Below are 22,541 nucleotides of genomic sequence, written 5' to 3' on the forward strand. Positions count from 1 at the left end.
GTGTGTGTGTGTGTGTGTGTGTGTGTGTGTGTGTGTGTGCTACTCACTTTTCCTAAGGTACTGTCTGAAAGGCCTGATTTCTTCAGGAACTGAGCAGCATCTGCAGCTCCTACTGTCCCAGTGTCTCCCAGATCCACCTTCAATGGGGGAACAGAATGGAGGTAATGTAATCAGCTGGTTGTGCTTCTGTATACAGCCACTCTGCTCATTAGCCCTGTATACAGTCACTCTGCTCATTAGCCCTGTATACAGTCACTGCTCATTAGCCCTGAATATAGCCACTCTGCAACATTAGCCCTGTATGCAGCCACACTGCAACATTAGCCCTGTATACAGCCACACTGCAACATTAGCACTGTATACAGCCACTCTGCAACATTAGCCCTGTATACAGCCACACTGCTCATTAGCCCTGTATACAGCCACACTACTCATTAGCCCTGTATACAGCCACTCTGCTCATTAGCCCTATATACAGCCACTCTGCTCATTAGCCCTGTATACAGCCACACTGCAACATTAGCCCTGTATACAGCCACACTGCAACATTAGCACTGTATACAGCCACTCTGCAACATTAGCCCTGTATACAGCCACACTGCTCATTATCCCTGTATACAGCCACACTACTCATTAGCCCTGTATACAGCCACTCTGCTCATTAGCCCTGTATACAGCCACTCTGCTCATTAGCCCTGTATACAGCCACTCTGCTCATTATCCCTGTATACAGCCACACTACTCATTAGCCCTGTATACAGCCACTCTGCTCATTAGCCCTGTATACAGCCACTCTGCTCATTAGCCCTGTATACAGCCACTCTGCTCATTAGCCATGTATACAGCCACTCTGCAACATTAGCCCTGTATACAGCCACACTACTCATTAGCCCTGTATAAAGCCACACTACTCATTAGCCCTGTATACAGCCACACTACTCATTAGCCCTGTATACAGCCACTCTGCTCATTAGCCCTGTATACAGCCACACTGCTCATTATCCCTGTATACAGCCACTCTGCATCATTAGCCCTGTATACAGCCACTCTGCAACATTAGCCCTGTATACAGCCACTCTGCTCATTATCCCTGTATACAGCCACTCTGCAACATTAGCCCTGTATACAGCCACACTACTCATTAGCCCTGTATACAGCCACTCTGCAACATTAGCCCTGTATACAGCCACACTGCAACATTAGCCCTGTATACAGCCACTCTGCAACATTAGCCCTGTATACAGCCACACTGCTCATTAGCCCTGTATACAGCCACACTACTCATTAGCCCTGTATACAGCCACTCTGCTCATTAGCCCTGTATACAGCCACTCTGCAACATTAGCCCTGTATACAGCCACACTACTCATTAGCCCTGTATACAGCCACACTAGCCCTGTATCATTAGCCCTGTATACAGCCACTCTGCTCATTAGCCCTGTATACAGCCACACTGCTCATTATAGCCCTGTATACAGCCACTCTGCATCATTAGCCCTGTATACAGCCACTCTGCAACATTAGCCCTGTATACAGCCACACTACAGCCACACTCATTAGCCCTGTATACAGCCACACTGCAACATTAGCCCTGTATACAGCCACACTGCTCATTAGCCCTGTATAGCCAGCCACTCTGCCACACTCATTATCCCTGTATACAGCCACACTGCTCATTAGCCCTGTATACAGCCACACTGCTCATTATCCCTGTATACAGCCACACTACTCATTAGCCCTGTATACAGCCACTCTGCTCATTATCCCTGTATACAGCCACTCTGCTCATTATCCCTGTATACAGCCACTCTGCTCATTATCCCTGTATACAGCCACACTACTCATTAGCCCTGTATACAGCCACTCTGCTCATTAGCCCTGTATACAGCCACTGTGCTCATTATCCCTGTATACAGCCACACTACTCATTAGCCCTGTATACAGCCACTCTGCTCATTATCCCTGTATACAGCCACTCTGGAACATTAGCCCTGTATACAGCCACTCTGCTCATTAGCCCTGTATACAGCCACACTGCTCATTATCCCTGTATACAGCCACTCTGCATCATTAGCCCTGTATACAGCCACTCTGCAACATTAGCCCTGTATACAGCCACTCTGCTCATTATCCCTGTATACAGCCACTCTGCAACATTAGCCCTGTATACAGCCACACTACTCATTAGCCCTGTATACAGCCACTCTGCAACATTAGCCCTGTATACAGCCACACTACTCATTAGCCCTGTATACAGCCACTCTGCTCATTATCCCTGTATACAGCCACACTGCTCATTAGCCCTGTATACAGCCACTCTGCTCATTAGCCCTGTATACAGCCACACTGCTCATTATCCCTGTATACAGCCACACTACTCATTAGCCCTGTATACAGCCACTCTGCTAGCCCTGTATGCTCATTATCCCTGTATACAGCCACACTGCTCATTAGCCCTGTATACAGCCACACTGCTCATTAGCCCTGTATACAGCCACACTGCAACATTAGCCCTGTATACAGCCACACTGCAACATTAGCCCTGTATACAGCCACACTGCAACATTAGCCCTGTATACAGCCACACTGCAACATTAGCCCTGTATACAGCCACACTGCAACATTAGCCCTGTATACAGCCACACTGCAACATTAGCCCTGTATACAGCCACACTGCAACATTAGCCCTGTATACAGCCACACTGCAACATTAGCCCTGTATACAGCCACACTGCAACATTAGCCCTGTATACAGCCACACTGCAACATTAGCCCTGTATACAGCCACACTGCAACATTAGCCCTGTATACAGCCACACTGCAACATTAGCCCTGTATACAGCCACACTGCAACATTAGCCCTGTATACAGCCACACTACTCATTAGCCCTGTATACAGCCACACTGCAACATTAGCCCTGTATACAGCCACACTGCTCATTAGCCCTGTATACAGCCACTCTGCTCATTAGCCCTGTATACAGCCACTCTGCTCATTAGCCCTGTATACAGCCACACTACTCATTAGCCCTGTATACAGCCACACTACTCATTAGCCCTGTATACAGCCACACTGCAACATTAGCCCTGTATACAGCCACTCTGCTCATTAGCCCTGTATACAGCCACACTACTCATTAGCCCTGTATACAGCCACACTGCAACATTAGCCCTGTATACAGCCACACTACTCATTAGCCCTGTATACAGCCACACTACTCATTAGCCCTGTATACAGCCACACTACTCATTAGCCCTGTATACAGCCACACTGCAACATTAGCCCTGTATACAGCCACACTGCAACATTAGCCCTGTATACAGCCACACTGCAACATTAGCCCTGTATACAGCCACACTGCAACATTAGCCCTGTATACAGCCACACTGCAACATTAGCCCTGTATACAGCCACACTGCAACATTAGCCCTGTATACAGCCACACTGCAAGCCCATTAGCCCTGTAGCCACACTGCCATTAGCCCTGTATACAGCCACACTGCAACATTAGCCCTGTATACAGCCACACTGCAACATTAGCCCTGTATACAGCCACACTGCAACATTAGCCCTGTATACAGCCACTCTGCTCATTAGCCCTGTATACAGCCACTCTGCTCATTATCCCTGTATACAGCCACACTGCAACATTAGCCCTGTATACAGCCACACTGCAACATTAGCCCTGTATACAGCCACACTGCAACATTAGCCCTGTATACAGCCACACTGCAACATTAGCCCTGTATACAGCCACACTGCAACATTAGCCCTGTATACAGCCACTCTGCTCATTAGCCCTGTATACAGCCACACTGCAACATTAGCCCTGTATACAGCCACACTGCAACATTAGCCCTGTATACAGCCACACTGCAACATTAGCCCTGTATACAGCCACACTGCAACATTAGCCCTGTATACAGCCACTCTGCTCATTAGCCCTGTATACAGCCACACTGCAACATTAGCCCTGTATACAGCCACTCTGCTCATTAGCCCTGTATACAGCCACTCTGCTCATTATCCCTGTATACAGCCACACTGCAACATTAGCCCTGTATACAGCCACACTGCAACATTAGCCCTGTATACAGCCACACTGCAACATTAGCCCTGTATACAGCCACACTGCAACATTATCCCTGTATACAGCCACACTGCAACATTAGCCCTGTATACAGCCACACTGCAACATTAGCCCTGTATACAGCCACACTGCAACATTAGCCCTGTATACAGCCACACTGCAACATTAGCCCTGTATACAGCCACTCTGCAACATTAGCCCTGTATACAGCCACACTGCAACATTAGCCCTGTATACAGCCACACTGCAACATTGGAACTGCAACACTTATTGGGTGTAAAAGTTTGAACATTGGGATCCTTAAACGTTAACAAAAAAATCCCTAACCGAAAAACCATGTATTTTACCCCCACTTAATTATAAATCACAGTTCAGTTATAACAATACATTATTTTCTGTGTTATAGCCAATAGGCTGGAAAGGCCTGGGGGAGTTGTGCCATTCAAATACAACCAGAGAGGAAGAGGCAAAACGGAAACTACTTGGTGAATTTGCAAGGCATGACAAAACACTGCAAGATGAAGATTACCAAAACATATGAGCCACGCTTCTGCCTCTCTCTCCTTGGCCTGCCTGCTCGCTAATGAAGCAAGTGTGTTCAGTCTTCGGTCTGTTGTGTGTATAGTATCCCAGCCTATTCACCGCACCGATGTCTTAGAGGGGTAACCTACTCTTAGTTTTGGTCTCATATGAAATTACAGTAGCCTGTATCGATTACGCTTTTCCGACGTATTGGGATGTGGCCTCTTGAAAGCGTATCCGCTACTGCATGTTTGATTGTCTGTGAGGGTAGGCTACACTACGGGTTTTCAAAGGCCGACACGAAACATTGTCTGGTGATATAAACGGACGTTTTACTCGTCTGTTAAGGAATGTCGCTTCTGAAGTGGGACTCAAATCCATCACTAGGCAATCAGAACCGTCAACCAAATAATATCGAGCTGCTGCGCTGCAAAGGTGCAGACCTGATGCGGCACTGTTTTTTTAATTGTCTGAAAAGTTATCAATTGTCGCTATCGACATGTTATACTGTAGCTGCGTTCTGTCTGTGAAGGGTTACGGTAGATATAACTTCATTAATCAGCCCTTGCGGTCATACATATGTAATAGCGCCATTATTCTGCATTGTAAATTGATGTGGAATTGTATGACGTTTTCTTATCGTTTTAACGGAAAACCGATTTATAAAAAAATGGCCGTTTAAACCTTAAGCAAGATTGTCCATTTGTCACATCCCTAATTGGAACTGCAATGTAATGCATTGTAGAAGGAAGGAGCAGAGTGGCTGTAGCTTATGTAGAGACATACCAAATAAATTGACAACATTTTAGGTGTAACAAACAAAACATGAATGGCACAAATTATCATTCATTCACCTGTCTGTAGTAGACTTCGTAAACTGGGTTTCCACTCGATAACTGCAGAGAAATCAAGAAACGTCAGGGGAGATGTAGTTAAAAAAAATATATTAAAAAAATAGCACGTTTACTTACACATTTTGGTCTACTTACATTCAACACATTTTGTTTAGACTTGAAAGATGTATGTTGTCACAGGTGAAGTTACAGCGAATCAACAGTGTCTAAATCTGTGTCACTGTCAGTATGAAGTGGTTTCAAGTCTGCCATGACCATCTCTTAAGTAGAGCAACCCACATTACTTGTAATAAAGATGAGCAAGTCAACAGCCATAAGAAACAGTGTGAACAGTGACGATTAGGAAGATAAAGAAGGAAATTACAGCTGAGCTAACAAACACTGGAGCTAACAGCTAACAGTTCAACTTTTGGTGACTTGGCTGCAAGCTAACTTCAAATAGACTAGTAGCTAATTGTTTGACAGTGACAGTGTTACTGACACAACTACGATAGTAAAACATTGATTGTCAATGTGATTCATGATATTAGGAAAACATAGCTACAGCTAGATAGCAATCATTTAGCTACACCAACTGAGCTACATTGTCGGCTCCCTTCCTGTTGCTGGCGAAAATGCTAACAGCTAGCTAGATAGCTAACAAGGGGACATGCATCAATCTTTGACTTCTCGGCTAGTGGTTACCATATAATTCAATCACTTTCGAGATGTGTGAATAACTAGCTAATGTACACCATTTAACCATAGCAAAAACATCTGGAAAGTACGTATTTGGAGTTACCTGGGTGAGAGTCATGAGCGCCGCCATATTTCCTGCTGTGTCGAGAGCGCGCACACCCTTGAAGCTACGACGCGCCTCACCACTGACAGCTCGACATTGTTGACATCAGTGGTGTGGAGGAGCATGAATGGACGGGGAGGGAAAACTTGTTATTTTCAGTAACACCGAATAAAAGAAAACAATAGCATAGAACTAGCTACACCCATTTTCCATTGTTCACCCTTCTATTCAGTGCCAAGTCTAGGACAAAAAGGCTACTCAACAGTTTTTACCCCCAAGCGATAAGACTCCTGAACAGGTAACCAAATGGGTACCCAGACTATTTGCATTGTGTGCCCCCCCATCCCTATTTTACGCTACTGCTACTCTCTGTTTATCTTATATGCATAGTCACTTTAACTATACATGAATGTACATTCTACCTCAATTGGCCCGACTAACCAGTGGTCCCGCACATTGGCTAACCGGGCTATCTGCATTGTGTCCCACCACCCTCCACCTTCTTTTACGCTGCTGCTACTCTCTGTTCATCATATATGCATAGTCACTTTAACCATATCTACATGTACATACTACCTCAATCAGCCTGACTAACCGGTGTATGCATGTAGCCTCGCTACTTTTATAGACTCGCTAATATGTTGGCAAAGAAATTATGGTCATTATAGAACACAGACATTCAATAAATGGGAATAAACACTCAAGTTGGATCACTTATTGCCGAGGCATTTAGCTAATTTACTGTGCTTGTTATTCAACAGGCGCACTATTTTTCTAATTTATTGTCTGTCTTTATTATGTGGAGAATTTTAGTAGTACAGAACTACAACACTACAAACTGGTAACACTTGTAACGCAGCAAGTCATACATATTGTGCCCTTCATTGTGCATTCATTTTGTTTGTAGACATCTTTCACCACCCAACCATTCAAAATATACGTTAACTGTGAAATATAATGAGTACATTGGTTTAATCATAAAAACACAAAATAATTATATCGTTTCAATGTAGCTATTTTAACAACCAGTTCATCCAATAGCAAAACATTTACGATACATGTTTTAAAATTACCCTTTGAATGTAGTATGCGACAGTAGTGTAAACTACAGTACATTAAACTGTTTTCACAGTTTACAATACTCTTGCAGTACCCATTAAAATTGACTGAACATCAAATGTCTATAATTTCCATCCCATGTGTGATCAAATGTGTGATGATTGAAGACATCTTTCAGAATGTAATCACAATGCGAAATCGCAGTAAATATCCTCATTGTTCATGCAACTGGGGGAAAACTTTTGGCATGGCGAATTCAAGCCTGACATACTGTAGGTCTGGATGTAAATCATTGCATGGCTCGTCTGTGGGGGATGATATGTGCCAGAATTATGCCTAGACAACTGCACCACTGTGTGGCTGTCGCCTACCATTGAACGTCTGACTGACATGACATGATACAAACGCCTTGCTAACGTCTGCGTGACGCCTGCGTGTTAATGGAAGTCATAAGGTGCATAGTTTATATTTAAATGTATTAAACCATAAATGTTAGAAACTTAACGTTTTTCCTGTGCACGCCGACATGCCAAAGTAGCCACCTTGAGCCACCGCTTGTGTATTTCCTGTTATAGCTAATGGCCTATAAAAGATGATGTCCAATCTATAGGTAATCTGTCTTTCCTTCAACATCTCATGGCATGGTATGTTGTCCTATCTCGCTGTATACAGATCTAAATATTGTTAGCCAATCACAGACTGTGTTGTTACCAGTTCCCAGTAGCCTACATCAGAGAACCAATAAGAGTTGTGTCCCTGGCTTTCAGACGAATAGAGGAGTTCATAGGCTTTCCCAGGTGGTCCGTGCACTCGATTTTCGAGAGTGTCTGGCCAAGATAGTTTCCTTAGAGACGATGAAAGGAATTACCAACATGTCCTTTATCCGACTGAGGAGTAAGCAGGTTATATTTAAGTTGTGATATCACTTGGAAATATTTAGCCCTACTGTGTTGCTAAGGCAAATTTGGTTGATTTGAAAATAATAACTTTTTGTCTACAATGAGTTGTATTCTTTCGACATATCGTCGAAAGCACATAGGCAATATTTTTTACTATGTCGATAGGGGAGTAGACTAGTGTACAATAATAACGTCATTTGATGTGCTAGTATTATTTATTTCATGGATGAATGAAATTACATTTACATTTAAGTCATTTAGCAGACGCTCTTATCCAGAGCGACTTACAAATTGGTGAATTCACCTTCTGACATCCAGTGGAACAGCCACTTTACAATAGTGCATCTAAATCATTTAAGGGGGGGTGAGAAGGATTACTTATCCTATCCTAGGTATTCCTTGAAGAGGTGGGGTTTCAGGAGTCGTCGAGCCACGGAGCGGGAGGGGAGGACCGAGCCGGCCTGGAGGATAGGGGACATAGAGAGTCAAAGGATGCAGAAAGGGAAGAGAGGAGGGTTGAGGAGGCAGAATCAGGAGATAGGTTGGAGAAGGTATGAGCAGAGGGAAGAGATGATAGGATGGAAGAGGAGAGAGTAGCGGGGGAGAGAGAGCGAAGGTTGGGACGGCGCGATACCATCCGTGTAGGGGCAGTGTGGGAAGTGTTGGATGAGAGCGAGAGGGAAAAGGATACAAGGTAGTGGTCGGAGACTTGGAGGGGAGTTGCAATGAGGTTAGTGGAAGAACAGCATCTAGTAAAGATGAGGTCGAGCGTATTGCCTGCCTTGTGAGTAGGGGGGGAAGGTGAGAGGGTGAGGTCAAAAGAGGAGAGAAGTGGAAAGAAGGAGGCAGAGAGGAATGAGTCAAAGGTAGACATGGGGAGGTTAAAGTCGCCCAGGACTGTGAGAGGTGAGCCGTCCTCAGGAAAGGAGATTATCAAGGCATCAAGCTCATTGATGAACTCTCCGAGGGAACCTGGAGGGCGATAAATGATAAGGATGTTAAGCTTGAAAGGGCTGGTAACTGTGACAGCATGGAATTCAAAGGAGGCGATAGACAGATGGGTAAGGGGAGAAAGAGAGAATGACCACTTGGGAGAGATGAGGATCCCGGTGCCACCACCCCGCTGACCAGAAGCTCTCGGGGTGTGCGAGAACACGTGGGCGGACGAAGAGAGAGCAGAAGGAGTAGCAGTGTTATCTGTGGTGATCCATGTTTCCGTCAGTGCCAAGAAGTCGAGGGACTGGAGGGAGGCATAGGCTGAGATGAACTCTGCCTTGTTGGCCGCAGATCGGCAGTTCCAGAGGCTACCGGAGACCTGGAACTCCATGTGGGTCGTGCGCGCTGGGACCACCAGATTAGGGTGGTCGCGGCCACGCGGTGTGGAGCGTTTGTATGGTCTGTGCAGAGAGGAGAGAACAGGGATAGATAGACACATAGTTGACAGGCTACAGAAGAGGCTATGCTAATGCAAATTGTAAATGAAAATTTACACACATAGGATATATACATATTTTACATTGTAATACACTACCCCTACATGCCACTGTGTGCTGGAGCTATGGATTTATTTTATCACTGTCTCTAGGCCTACGCATTCACACTCCAACGGAATTGAATGTGGGATGCATAACTACTTTTCACTGAAGAAGGGAACGAGGTACAACTTATAATTTCGATCGAAGACCTTAAAATCATGCCTGACAAGAGCAATGAAATCATAACAATATCTAAATATAGTGTGGATAACAGAGTAGCCTATTCTACAATAATGTAAGTCTATGGGCTAGTATTAATTTAAATTGTAAATGTGTATGGGTACGCTACATCATTCAATGATTATGGTATTGTACAAGGTAGATAGAGGAGCAGCAATGTAGAGGAGCAATAATGTAATTGAATGTGCTATAGTATAATTTGTTTAATTGATGAATGAAATTGTAAATGGGGATGGAGAAGCTACTTCATTCAGCGAATACTAAATGTTTTGCTTTCTCTGGGAGTACGTTAGTGAAGGCTTTTCAGCTGTTGAACTATGGCACGGTTGAAATCATTTCTAAATCTATCTTTCTTTTAGTCAATAAGAGATGAGCCAGAGCAACCAATCACCGTCCCTGCAGCTGTTCTACCCACCACCCACACTGCTCTCCCTCCACGAGCATCTTCATCCTCTTCTCCTGTTCAACTAATTTGACACCAGACTGAAAAAGACTGTACATACATACCTCTGTGTCCATCTCATTGCAACATGATCCAACCAAGGCCAAAGATGGACGCCTAAAATGTGAGAAATGTAAACAAGATGCTACAGTTGTGTGTGTGTGTGTGTGTGTGTGTGTGTGTGTGTGTGTGTGTGTGTGTGTGTGTGTGTGTGTGTGTGTGTGTGTGTGTGTGTGTGTGTGTGTGTGTGTGTGTGTGGACTTCCAAGAAAAGACATGAGTGGATGGCAAATGAGATAGCGAGAGCATAAGTGAGAGCATAAGTATGAAAATAAAGACCCCTTGGGATCTAAAATGAATATGGGGTGCCCTCTTGTGTCTCCTTTTTTATCCATTTGAGGATACTACAGCACCCCTGGTGGAGGTTCTTGGAACACTGCTATTTAAGTCTGAGCAGAGGTTGATGAAAACCTTCAAAGTTGGTGGTGCAACCAGACAGATGTTTGAGAAAGGGGTTCCAAAAGGGTTCTTTGCCTGTCACGAAAGGCCAACCCTTTTTGGTTCCAGGTAGAAGTCTTTTTGGTTCCATGAAAAACCCTCTGTGGAATGGAGCCCGAAAGAGTTCTACCTGGGACCAGAACGGATTCTCCTATGGGGACAGTGGAACAAGTGTAGGCCCATATTGCAGTGGTGGTTCCGTTGTTTTTGTAATAAAATAAATAACAAAAAAAATCAGAAATACTATGAAACAGACCCACTTTTAGCACACATTTGCAAGCAGGCTAAGTAACCTTTATGTGTGCTGAGGCATGTGTGATCCCTCAACATTGACAGGATTGACAACAAAAAACGACATGCTCACATGCAAACAAACGTTAACATGTCTAACTTGCACCGTTATGCAATTATTAGGAGACTAGATACAAATAGCTAACACTGGCTACCAATGTTCTAGCATTCATTTATTGAGGCAAGCAGATCAGAGATGTCAAGGTGGTACCCAAGTATATGCCATGTGTATATGTGACACATACATATGTATGTCATATTTTTTGATGTTTTATTTCATTTGTTATTTTATGAACCCATTTATTGTATCATAATTGAGGTTGGCTAGGTTGCTAATGGTTTACATTTAAGAGAAGGGATTAAGATGGCGTCTGAACATTCTGTACTTTTTTTCAGCAATGTTTTAGATCCAATTTGTTTTATTTTCTATGAAAAAAAGCTCAGTTTACTTTATTTAATATATGTAAATATGTGATGTCATGAGAAAAGGTGTTGGTGTTAATATTTCTACGAAGATAGCGTTTAACATTTTGCTATCTTGATGCTAACCAAATTTAGCTTGGCTAAGCGCTTGTTAGCTCTAGGCTAGTTGGTTTCAGTCAATGTAGGCTTACATGTTAGTGGTTAATAATGTAATGGTTGTAGCATTGTTTCGCATAGGCCTCCAGTAACTTGCCCGTGCCTTGTGAATTTCGATTGGTGAACTAAATGCGCTAACAAAAAGGAGGTATTTGGACATAAAGATGAACTTATTGAACAAAATGAACATTTATTGTGGAACTGCGATTCCTGGGAGTGCATTCTGATGAAGATCATCAAAGGTAAGTGAATATTTATAACGCTATTTCTGACTTTTACTGACTCCTCAACATGGCGAGTATCTGTATGGCTTGTTTTTGTGGCTTAGAGCTATACTCAGACTATTGCATGGTGTGCTTTTTCTGTAAAGCTTTTTTGGAATCTGACACAGCGGTTGCATTAACGAGAAGTATATCTTTAATTCTATGCATAACACTTGTATCTTTTATCAAAGTTTATGATGAATATTTCTGTAAATTGATGTGGCTCTGCAAATTCGCCGGATGTTTTCGAGGCACAACATTACTGAACATAACGCACCAATGTAAACTGAGATTTTTGGATATAAATATGAACTTTATCGAACAAAACATACATGTATTGTGTAGCATGAAGTCCTATGAGTGCCATCTGATGAAGATCATCAAAGGTTAGGGATTAATTTGATCTATATTTCTGCTTTTTATGACTCCTCTCTTTGGCTGGAAAATGGCTGTATGTTTTTTGTGACTAGGCCCTGACCTAACGTAGTCGTATGGTGTGCTTTCGCTGTAAAGCCTTTTTGAAATTGGACACAATGGCTAGATTAACAAGAAGTTAAGCTTTAATTTGGTGTATTGCACTTGCAAATGTATGAAAGTTAAATATTAATAAAAAAATATTTTTGAATTTCGCACTCTGCCATTTCAGCGGATGTTGTCGAGGGGTTCCGCTAGCCTTAAGATTAAGATGAATATAAAAATCTCAGATTATAAATATTTGCATTTGCTTCCTTGTGATGGGTGGCATTGCCATGCTGTCAGCAGTACCAACACTGGCCTAGGGGTTTCTCCAAATAGTCAATCTCAAGGATAACCTGATGCAGCACTCCATCACTCGGGCTCCGAGTGGTGCAGCGGTCACTGCACTGCATCCCAGTGTAAGAAACATCACTGCAGTCCCTGGTTCAAATCCAGGCTGCATTTACATCCGGCTGGGATTGGGAGTCCCATAGGGCAGCGCACAATTGGCCCAGCGTCACCCGGGTAGGCTGTCATTGTAAATAAGAATTTGTTCTCAGCTGACTTGCCTAGTTATAAAAATAAAAACCACTGGGTCAATTTCAGTAACCACCTTATCCAGGTAGGTACTGTTAAGGTGTATGACCCCACCCTGGAGTTTTCTCACAACTCAATTCTCAATATTTTCAAGGGACCACCCCTTACCTCCCTCATCAACCCCACGTACATAAAAAACAATGTCAGACAGGTATCCTTTCTTTTCTGTCTGCCATTAACATTATTGCATGTCTAATCAAACATTTAAATTAAATAATTAAATAACTGTACTTTTACATACCTGATAAACCTGTAACCTTTGTGTTTGCTTGTTTACGTCTCCTACCCTGTTCCCTTCACTCTGCTACCTGTTCTCTAGGATCTAGGGGTTCTGCCCAACACCCAGACATGGAGATACCTGATGTTCTCAATTATCCACCACCCTCCAACTTTTTATTACATCAGCTCCTGTTATTGTCATGTTGTTATTATCTGCTAAGAAAAAGCAAGAAAACGAACATACTGGGCACATCAAGTGAGATACACAGATTAGATAAAACTCTAGCACTACAAACACCTCAGAACAAAAAGAGCAGCAGCGCCTGAACTTTGCAGTCTCACTCCTCGAGTCCTCCTTCAGAGACTGCCTGTTGAGAACAAGTGACAGGCAGAACCTCCCAACCACACAGCATCAACCTCCTCTCTATTCCACACACCATAATTCAGTATTTCAGTCTATGATTGCCATGTGAGTGCATAAAAAATCTGTGAAAGTAAATTGACAAAATATCAACGTTTATATACACCAACAGTCAAAAGTTTGGACACACCTACTCATTCAAGGGTTTTTCGTTATATTTTCTACATTGTAGAATACTAGTGAAGACATCAAAACTATGAAATAACACATATGGAATCACGTGGCAACCAAAAAAGTGTTAAACAAAGCAAAATATGTTTTAGATGTTAGATTCTTCAAAAGTAGCCACCCTTTGCCTTGATGACAGTGTCATGACGTTGGCCTCTTTGGGTATAGCAAGCCCCATCCCCCTCTGCCTGCCTCCCCCTTGCCTCCTTCAACTAGGTTGCTGTGGTCAGAGAGACGTCGTAAATTCCTGAGGATCTCCTCATGGACACACAGTATAGAGAGAGTAGATTTTCATGGAGAACAAAGGAATTCCTTCCATCTCACAGAACTTGAGGTATGAACAAATTTCATGTTCCGGAGAAAGTATAAAAGATTGGTGAAGAATCCAGCTACGAACTGGTCTGTTTGTTACAACTTGGGGAAGCTCATGGGAGACAGTGTGGCCACATTACCATAACGCTGTTTATATAATAGCCTCAGATATGAGGTTTACATCTAATTGTTGTATAATATGAATGAGTGAGTATGATACTGTTTGTAAAATTGTGTAATATACTTTTGGAATGTTTAAAGAAGGATAACTAAAAAAGGGGATTGGAGTTAACTAAATCAGAGGACCGCCCCTGAGCCCAGTTAGGGTCAGACATCCTGGGACAGCCCTTTTCTGCCATTCCGAATAAAACCCAACTTTGAGAAATTATCACCCCGACCATGTTTTTCTCCATTAGGGGAGGACAAAGGTTGTAGACCATTGCTGAATCTTTTAACCATACCACGTGGTAAAACTCTTAGACTATCGATACCGACAGAATAAGAACAAGTCTTTGATATTAATTACTAGTCTGCAGCTAGGAATTCGGTATCATGGAACGCGAAGAACGACAACCGCCGAAACATCCATTCTATAACGAAACAAATGAATGTCACTCTGAACTATTCACTATAACCACGAGAGGGAGAGAGACGGACAATTCTACAAATGAAACAAACTTTTCACCAGCGATCAAGACAACACACTGAGCGTAAATATATTGATTAATTGCAATTGTTTCCGAATGAGTGAGCATTCATGTGTAAAGCTTTAGCATTTCAATTGTTATAATTATCACTCTGTAGTGACTTCTTAGTCGACCCCCACTTCCCCTTTTGTCTAACAAGCCGCCATGCCGGTTTAGCCCACTAGGGCACATTCTCCTATCATTACATTTACCTTGTTTGTTTGTTTGTTTATGCATTTCTGTGAATTACTTAGTTAGTAATAAATAAATGATTTAAGACAATTGATGTATGGATGACTCATAGTGAAGACTGGGTTCGTGTAGATAACCAACAATTTACGATGTTTGGAATGAGACTAATGTGAGGTAAAGTAAATAATTCATTAATCAGAAGACTCTGGATCAGATATGAAAATATCTGAAAGGTTATATTAGGAAATTCTAACCTTGTAATCTGAATATTTTTCCTTGGTGCCCCGACTTCCTAGTTAATTAGTTACATGATTAATCAGTTGATCGCGTAATACTAATTACAGAGAATCTTTGAAAAAAACTTTGTCTTCAGTTAATGATAGTAAAGGCACGACAACAGCTTTGCACACTCTAGGTATTTTCTCAACCAGCTTCACCTGAAATGCTTTTCTAACAGTCTTGAAGGAGTTCCCACATATGCTGAGCGCATGTTGACTGCTTTTACGGTCCAACTCATCCCAAACCATCTCAATTGGGTTGAGGTCGGGTGATTGTGGCCAGTTCATCTGATGCAGCACTCCATCACTCTCTTTCTTGGTCAAATAGCCCTTACACAGCCTGGAGGTGTGTTGGGTCATTGTCCTGTTGAAAAACAAATGATAGTCCCACTAAGTTCAAACCAGATGAGATGGCGTATCACTGCATAATGCTGTGGTAGCCATGCCTGTTAAGTGTGCCTTGAATTCCAAATAAATCAGTGTCACCAGCAAAGCACACCCACACCACCACTCCTCCTTCTCCATGCTTCACAGTGGGAACCACACATACAGAGATCATCCATTCACCTACTCTGTGTCTCACAAAGACACTGCAGTTGGATCCAAAAATCACAAAATTTGGACTCATCAGACTAAAGGACAGATTTCCACCTGTCTATTGTCCATTGCTCGTGCTTCTTGGCCCAAGCAAGTCTCTTCTTATTATTGGTGTCCTTTAGTAGTGTTTTTTTCAACCATGAAGGCCTGATTCACACAGTCTCCTCTGAACAGTTGATGTGGAGATGTGTCTGTTACTTGAACTCTGTGAAGCTTTTTTGGGCAGGAATTTCTGAGGCTGATAACTCTAAAGAACTTCTCTGCAGCAGAGGTGACTCTGGGTCTTCCTTTCCTGAGAGACAGTTTCTATAATAGCACTTGATGGTTTTTGCGACTGCACTTTAAGAAACTTTCTTGAAATGTTCCAGATTGACTGACTTTCATGTCTTAAAGTAATGATGGACAATTTTTTGGTTACTACATAGTTTTGATGTCTTCACTATTATTCTACAATGTAAAACATTTAAAAAAAAATATAAAAAAACCCTTGAATGAGTAGGTGTGTCCAAACTTTTGACTGATACTGTATTTAAATCTTAAATATTTCCAGATTGGTTTTCAAAGCTGTTTCACAAGGTGTTCATTATTGTAGATTGTAACAGATCCCTTGATGGTATTTGTTACTTCAACATTATTCATTGTTGTATCCTACATACAATAATATAATAGATATATAGTCAACCACAAGGGTGTACTAATGAGCTATGAATTGTTTTGTATTATAATGCAGGATGACTGAAATAATATTATTTCAGTGTACATAAGGGAAGGCCTGTTTAAAATGAAAACATGACAGCCAGCCAAGCCAGTGTATGAATCAAATGCATTTGCATATGAATGGAGTGGAAATGAGCTGTCTTTGTGATCTGTAAGGAAGGTATTAATGTGTGGGTTGGGGGAGGACATCGAAATTATATATTATTTTTTACCCCGATTCATAAAAAGCAGAAGATGGTAAATAACATTGATTAGCAAATTAATAGGAAAACAAAAGCTTATTAATAAGAATACATTTAGCCTAATTGGTAACACATATAACGTGGGGAGAAGTCAAAGGGTCCTTGTCAGGCAGACAGTTTGTCAAATCCAGATTAAATATAGGTTTTCATGTGTATCACATCTGTAGGTGATTGTGGGCTAAATCAATGACAAACAGCTGAAATGTTCCGGCTTCATCATGATCTGTGATCAAAACATGCTGGGGTGTTTTCGGATCCGTTTAGGCTAAGGTTATGCATAAGAAAGCAACTGCACTGAAATGAATAGCCCGCTATGCACTCCGACAAACCATCAAACAGACAAAGCGTCAATACAGGACTAAGATTGAATCGTACTACACCGGCTCCGACGTTCGTCTTGCAAACTATTACAGACTACAAAGGGAAGCACAGCCACGAGCTGCCCAGTGACACGAGCCTACCAGACAAGCTAAATTACTTCTATGCTCACTTAGAGTCAATCAACACTGAAGCATGCATGAGAGCATCAGCTGTTCCAGGCGACTTTGTGATCACGCTCTCCGTAGCCAATGTAAGACCTTTAAACAGGTCAACATTCACAAGGCCGCAGGAACAGACGGATTACCAGGACGTGTACTCCGAGCATTTGCTGACCAACTGGCAAGTGTCTTCACTGTCCCACACCAAGTCTATAATACCTACATGTTTCAAACAGACCGCCGTAGTCCCTGAGCCAAAGAACACCAAGGTACCCTGCCTAAAGGACTAATGACCTGTAACACTCATGTCGGTAGCCATGAAGTGCTTTGAAAGGCTGGTCATGGCTCACATCAACACCATTATCCCAGAAACCTTAGACCCACTCCAATTTGCATACCACCCCAACAGATTTATAGATGATGCAATCTCTATTGCACTCCACACTGCCCTTTCCCACCTGTACAAGAGGAACACCTATGTGAGAATGCTATTCATTGACTACAGCTCAGCATTCAACGTCATAGTTCCCTCAAAGCTCATCACTAAGCTAAGGACCCTGGGACTAAACACCTCTATCTACAACTGGATACTGGACTTCCTGATGGGCTGCCCTCATGTGGTAAGAGTAGGTAACAACATATCTGCCACGCTGATCCTCAACACAGGGGTCCCTCTGGGGTGAGTACTCAGTCCCCTCCTGTACTCCTTGTTCACCCATGACTGCATGGCCAAGCACAACTCCAACACCATCATTAAGTTTGCCGACGACACCACAGTGGTAGGCCTGATCCCCGACAATGATGAGACAGCCTATAGGGAGGAGGTGTCAGAGGAAGGCCCCAGAAATTGGTAAAGACTCCAGCCACCATAGTCATAGACTGTTTTCTCTGCTACCGCACAGCAAGCAGTACCAGAGCGCCAAGTCTAGGTCCAAAAGGATTCTTAATTAACAGCTTCTACCCCCAAACCATAAGACTGCTGAACAGCTAATCAAATGGCTACCTGGACTATTTGCATTGTCCCCACCCCACCCCCCATTTTTAACTGCTGCTACTCTCTGTTTATTATCCATGCATAGTCACTTCACCTCTACCTACATGTACATTACCTCAATGGCCTTGACTAACCGGTGACCCCCCACATTGACTCTGTACCGGTACCCCCTGTATATAGTCTCCACATTGACTCTGTACCGGTACCCCCTGTATATAGCCTCCACATTGACGGTACCCCCTATAGCCTCCACATTGCCTCCACATTGACTCTGTACCGGTACCCCCTGTATATAGCCTCCACATTGACTCTGTACCGGTACCCCCTGTATATAGCCTCCACATTGACTCACCGGTACCCCCATTGACTCAGTACCGGTACCCCCTGTATATAGCCTCCACATTGACTCAGTACCAGTACCCCCTGTATATAGCCTCCACATTGACTCTACGGTACCCCCTGTATATAGCCTCATTCACATTGACTCCACATTGACTCACCGGTACCCCCTGTATATAGCCTCCACATTGACTCTGTACCAGTACCCCCTGTATATAGCCTCCACATTGACTCTACCAGAACCCCCTGTATATAGCCTCCACATTGACTCTACCCCCTTGTATATAGTCTCCACATTGACTCTGTACCGGTACCCCCTGTATATAGCCTCCACATTGACTCTGTACCAGTAGCCTCCCCTCTGTATATAGCCTCCACACTGACTCTGTACCCCCTGTATATACACATTGGTACAGGTACCCCCTGTATATAGCCTCCACATTGACTCTGTACCGGTACCCCCTGTATATAGCCTCCACATTGACTCTGTACCCCCGGTACCCCCTGTATATAGCCTCCATTGACTTGACTCTGTATATAGTCTCCACATTGACTCTGTACCCCCTGTATATAGCCTCCACATTGATTACCGGTACCCCCTCTCATTGACTCTCTACCGGTACCCCCTGTATATAGCCTCCACATTGACTCTGTACCAGTATCCCCTGTATACAGCCTTGCTACTGTTATTTTATTGTTGCTCCATAATTATTAGTTATTTTTCTTTTTTGTAAAAACATTTTTAACTTCAGTTTATTTTAGTAAATACTTTCTAAAACACATTTTTGTCTTAAAACTGTATTGTTGGTTAAGGGCTTGTAAGTAAGAATTTCCCTGTCAGGTCTACACCTGTTGTATTTGGCGCATGTGACAATTACAATGTGATTTGATTTGATTCAATGCGATTCTCCTGAATAAAAAAGTATCTGATAAGCTGTATGGTCTTTGCATAGACCCATGCGATTCTATATAGTTTTTTTTCTTTTGCGGTAGGCATAGGCTACCACTAATATTCTAAATTGCGGAGCATTTAATAAACCAAACACATTTTCCTGTGATGTTGAGGCTGAGTAATACCTTTGATAGGCTTGTAGACTATGTACATAATTGTGGAGTTAATCATTGTTAATACCGATATCTCTTTATATAATCTGGACCGTTGTTTTTTCTAAGGTTAAGCAAACAATCGGTAGCATCAGTTTTTTGGCCTTCTCTATAACAGGGTTTAGGCCTATATTCTCACATACCCCCTCAGTTCAACCATAAACCACCAGTTTAACCATAAAACATCTCCACAGAAATGTCTTGTATGGTGACAGTGATTGTGTCTGTTAAACTGGGAACTTTTGGGGAAAAAACTAAGTCAAATCATGACATCAGTGATTTTCAGGTCAGAGAAAGCTGCCCGAGTTTCAGAATTGGAATTCCGAGTTGGATGGCCGTTCTAAACTATTTTTCCCATTCTGAGCTCATTTTTTTTTTCGAGTTCCCAGTTGTCTGAAGTCGGAAGTCAGAGATTGCCGAGTTCAGAGTTTTTTTGAATGCGCCACTAGAGACCTAGGCCACCTCTTATTTCTGAATAGGGCTATCTCCAACAAAGAAGCCATTGTGTCTGTATGAGAAAGTAATGGTAATCTACACAGTAATGGTGGCTGGCTGCGATATCAACTAGCCTAATCATTTTTGAGGTGATTGAGGTGATATGCCTATTTTAGCATAATCAACAATTATTATTATTTAAAAAAATGTTACCCCCAATTTCGTAGTATCCAATTATTAGTAGTTACTATCTTGTCTCATCGCTACAACTCCCGTACGGGCTCGGGAGAGACGAAGGTCAAAGGTCATGCGTCCCCCGAAACACAACCCAACCAAGCCGCACTGCTTCTTAACACAGCGAGCATCCAACCAGGAAGCCAGCCGCACCAATGTGTTGGAGGAAACACCGTGCACCTGGCGACCTTGGTTAGCATGCAAGGATATCCCTACCGGCCAAACCCTCCCTAACCCGGACGACGCTAGGCCAATTGGGCGTCCCCCACAGACCTCCCAGTCGCGGCCGGCTGCGACAGCCTGGACGCGAACCCAGGGTCTCTGGTGGCACAGCTAGTGCTGCGATGCAGATCACTGCGCCACCTGGGAGGCCCATTCATGGTAAGATCTGTCTTAATAAACTAACACATAAATCAGTAACACATAAGATGACTCGAACACCACATCTACATTACGTGTACGTGTCACGTGACATGAACATGACGTAAATCAAATCATCAAATCAAATTTTATTTGTCACATACACATGGTTAGCAGATGTTAATGCGAGTGTAGCAAAATGCTTGTGCTTCTAGTTCCGACAATACAGTAATAACCAACAAGTAATCTAACTAACAATTCCAAAACTACTGTATTATACACACAAGTGTAAGGGGATAAAGAATATGTACATAAAGATAAACGTGTCGGCAGTGCGACGCCTTAGAAAACAACTTGCCTCCATTGACATTCCATGTTAATTCAAGGGTGGTATTTTATGGCGCTAGGAAGACATTAGGTGACTTGGTGAGAGGTATCAGTAACTTCACGAGGCTTAAAACTGGCACTTATCACCCCCCATATCATCCATGGCCTGAAGGAGGGTGGTTCGCTTTAATGGGAGTGGCGATCATACATCTTCCACCTGTATTTTAATCAAGTATTGTACGTATGTATTGTAGTGGTCCTGTACGTGGCTCAGTTCATACATATTATGAACATTTGAACATCTTGACCATGTTGTTATAATCTCCACCCGGCACAGCCAGAAGAGGACTGGCCACCCCTCATAGCCTGGTTTCTCTCGAGGTTTTGGCCTTTCTCTGGAGCCTTTCTGCTTGCTGTTTGGGTTTTTAGGCTGGGTTCTCTGTACAGCACTTTGATATATCAGCTGATGTAAGAAGGGCTATATAAATACATGTGATACTGTAAGAGCATGGCACTTACAGCACCAGAGTTGTGGGTTCGATTAATACCAAAATGTGTGGACTATTTTCACTTTCAATAAAAGCGTCTGCTACGTAAATATATTACAGTTCTGTATTAGCCAATGCAGTTTTAGCAACTTTGTTTTTTTGGATACATGTTTACTGTGTAGGGGATGCATTTCTTTGTTTTTGACTTTATTTGTGCACTGGTATTGTATTACTGCACTGTTAACAGCACGTCTCTAATATTGTCAATATCAGATTAAAAAAAAAGCGTATTGTGAAGTACAATCATAAGTCATCATAGTAGATTCAAGTATATATATATACACACACTTGTTTGTACTTCACATACATTTTCATTATGTAGTTCTCAAAATCTGTAGGAGACAAACCAGATATGTAAATGTATAGGTTTACCAAATGTTTAAGTGATCGATTAGGAGCAGTCGGATTAATAGTAAAATCTATATTAACAAAAGAGAATCCTATCAAAAGTAATGTGAGCGTTGCATTGCGAAAGGCAATTACTTTATATGAACATGTATTGCGATGTGAAAACGTGACTGTTGTACTTAAGTCAATTGAAAATAAAGAGTTTTGAAACAACTGCCGTTTGATCAGTTTAGAGTTTTGTACCATGTTGTGAAAATGTACATGTAAAATGGCACCAAAGCGATAAACCGCCAGTGTTATTCATTGTGTCGTCACCCACGTGGCAAAAATCGTTTCATTATTTTTAATTAATCTAATTGGTTGATCGTGAGTAAGACACTTCTCAGATTGCTTTTCCTACTGTGTCTAATATCAAACACTATTTTCAGTATAATATGTAGGGGTCAATAATAAGACCTCAGTTAAATTATTTTAATACAACTTTGGTATCAATAA

General features: G+C 42.5%; 1 protein-coding gene across 2 annotated transcripts in view; it reads right to left on the bottom strand.

The window, feature by feature from the left end:
• LOC135509374 (epidermal growth factor receptor substrate 15-like 1) overlaps positions 1-6,360 on the bottom strand; it is a 73,643-nt gene extending 67,283 nt beyond the window's left edge. The window contains exons 1-3 of one of the 2 annotated variants that reach the window (XM_064930001.1): positions 6,249-6,359; positions 5,468-5,509; positions 48-137 (exon numbers count right to left, since the gene is read on the bottom strand). In XM_064930001.1, the coding sequence (XP_064786073.1) occupies positions 48-137; positions 5,468-5,509; positions 6,249-6,275 (159 nt within the window). In that variant the 5' untranslated portion in view covers positions 6,276-6,359. Of the gene's footprint in view, positions 1-47; positions 138-5,467; positions 5,510-6,248 lie in introns of both variants that reach the window. The other variant, XM_064929993.1, reaches the window with a different exon arrangement.
• Positions 6,361-22,541: the final 16,181 nt, after the last annotated feature.

The sequence above is a fragment of the Oncorhynchus masou genome, chromosome 3 (assembly GCF_036934945.1).
Source record: "Oncorhynchus masou masou isolate Uvic2021 chromosome 3, UVic_Omas_1.1, whole genome shotgun sequence".
NCBI classification, from domain to species: Eukaryota; Metazoa; Chordata; class Actinopteri; order Salmoniformes; family Salmonidae; genus Oncorhynchus; species Oncorhynchus masou.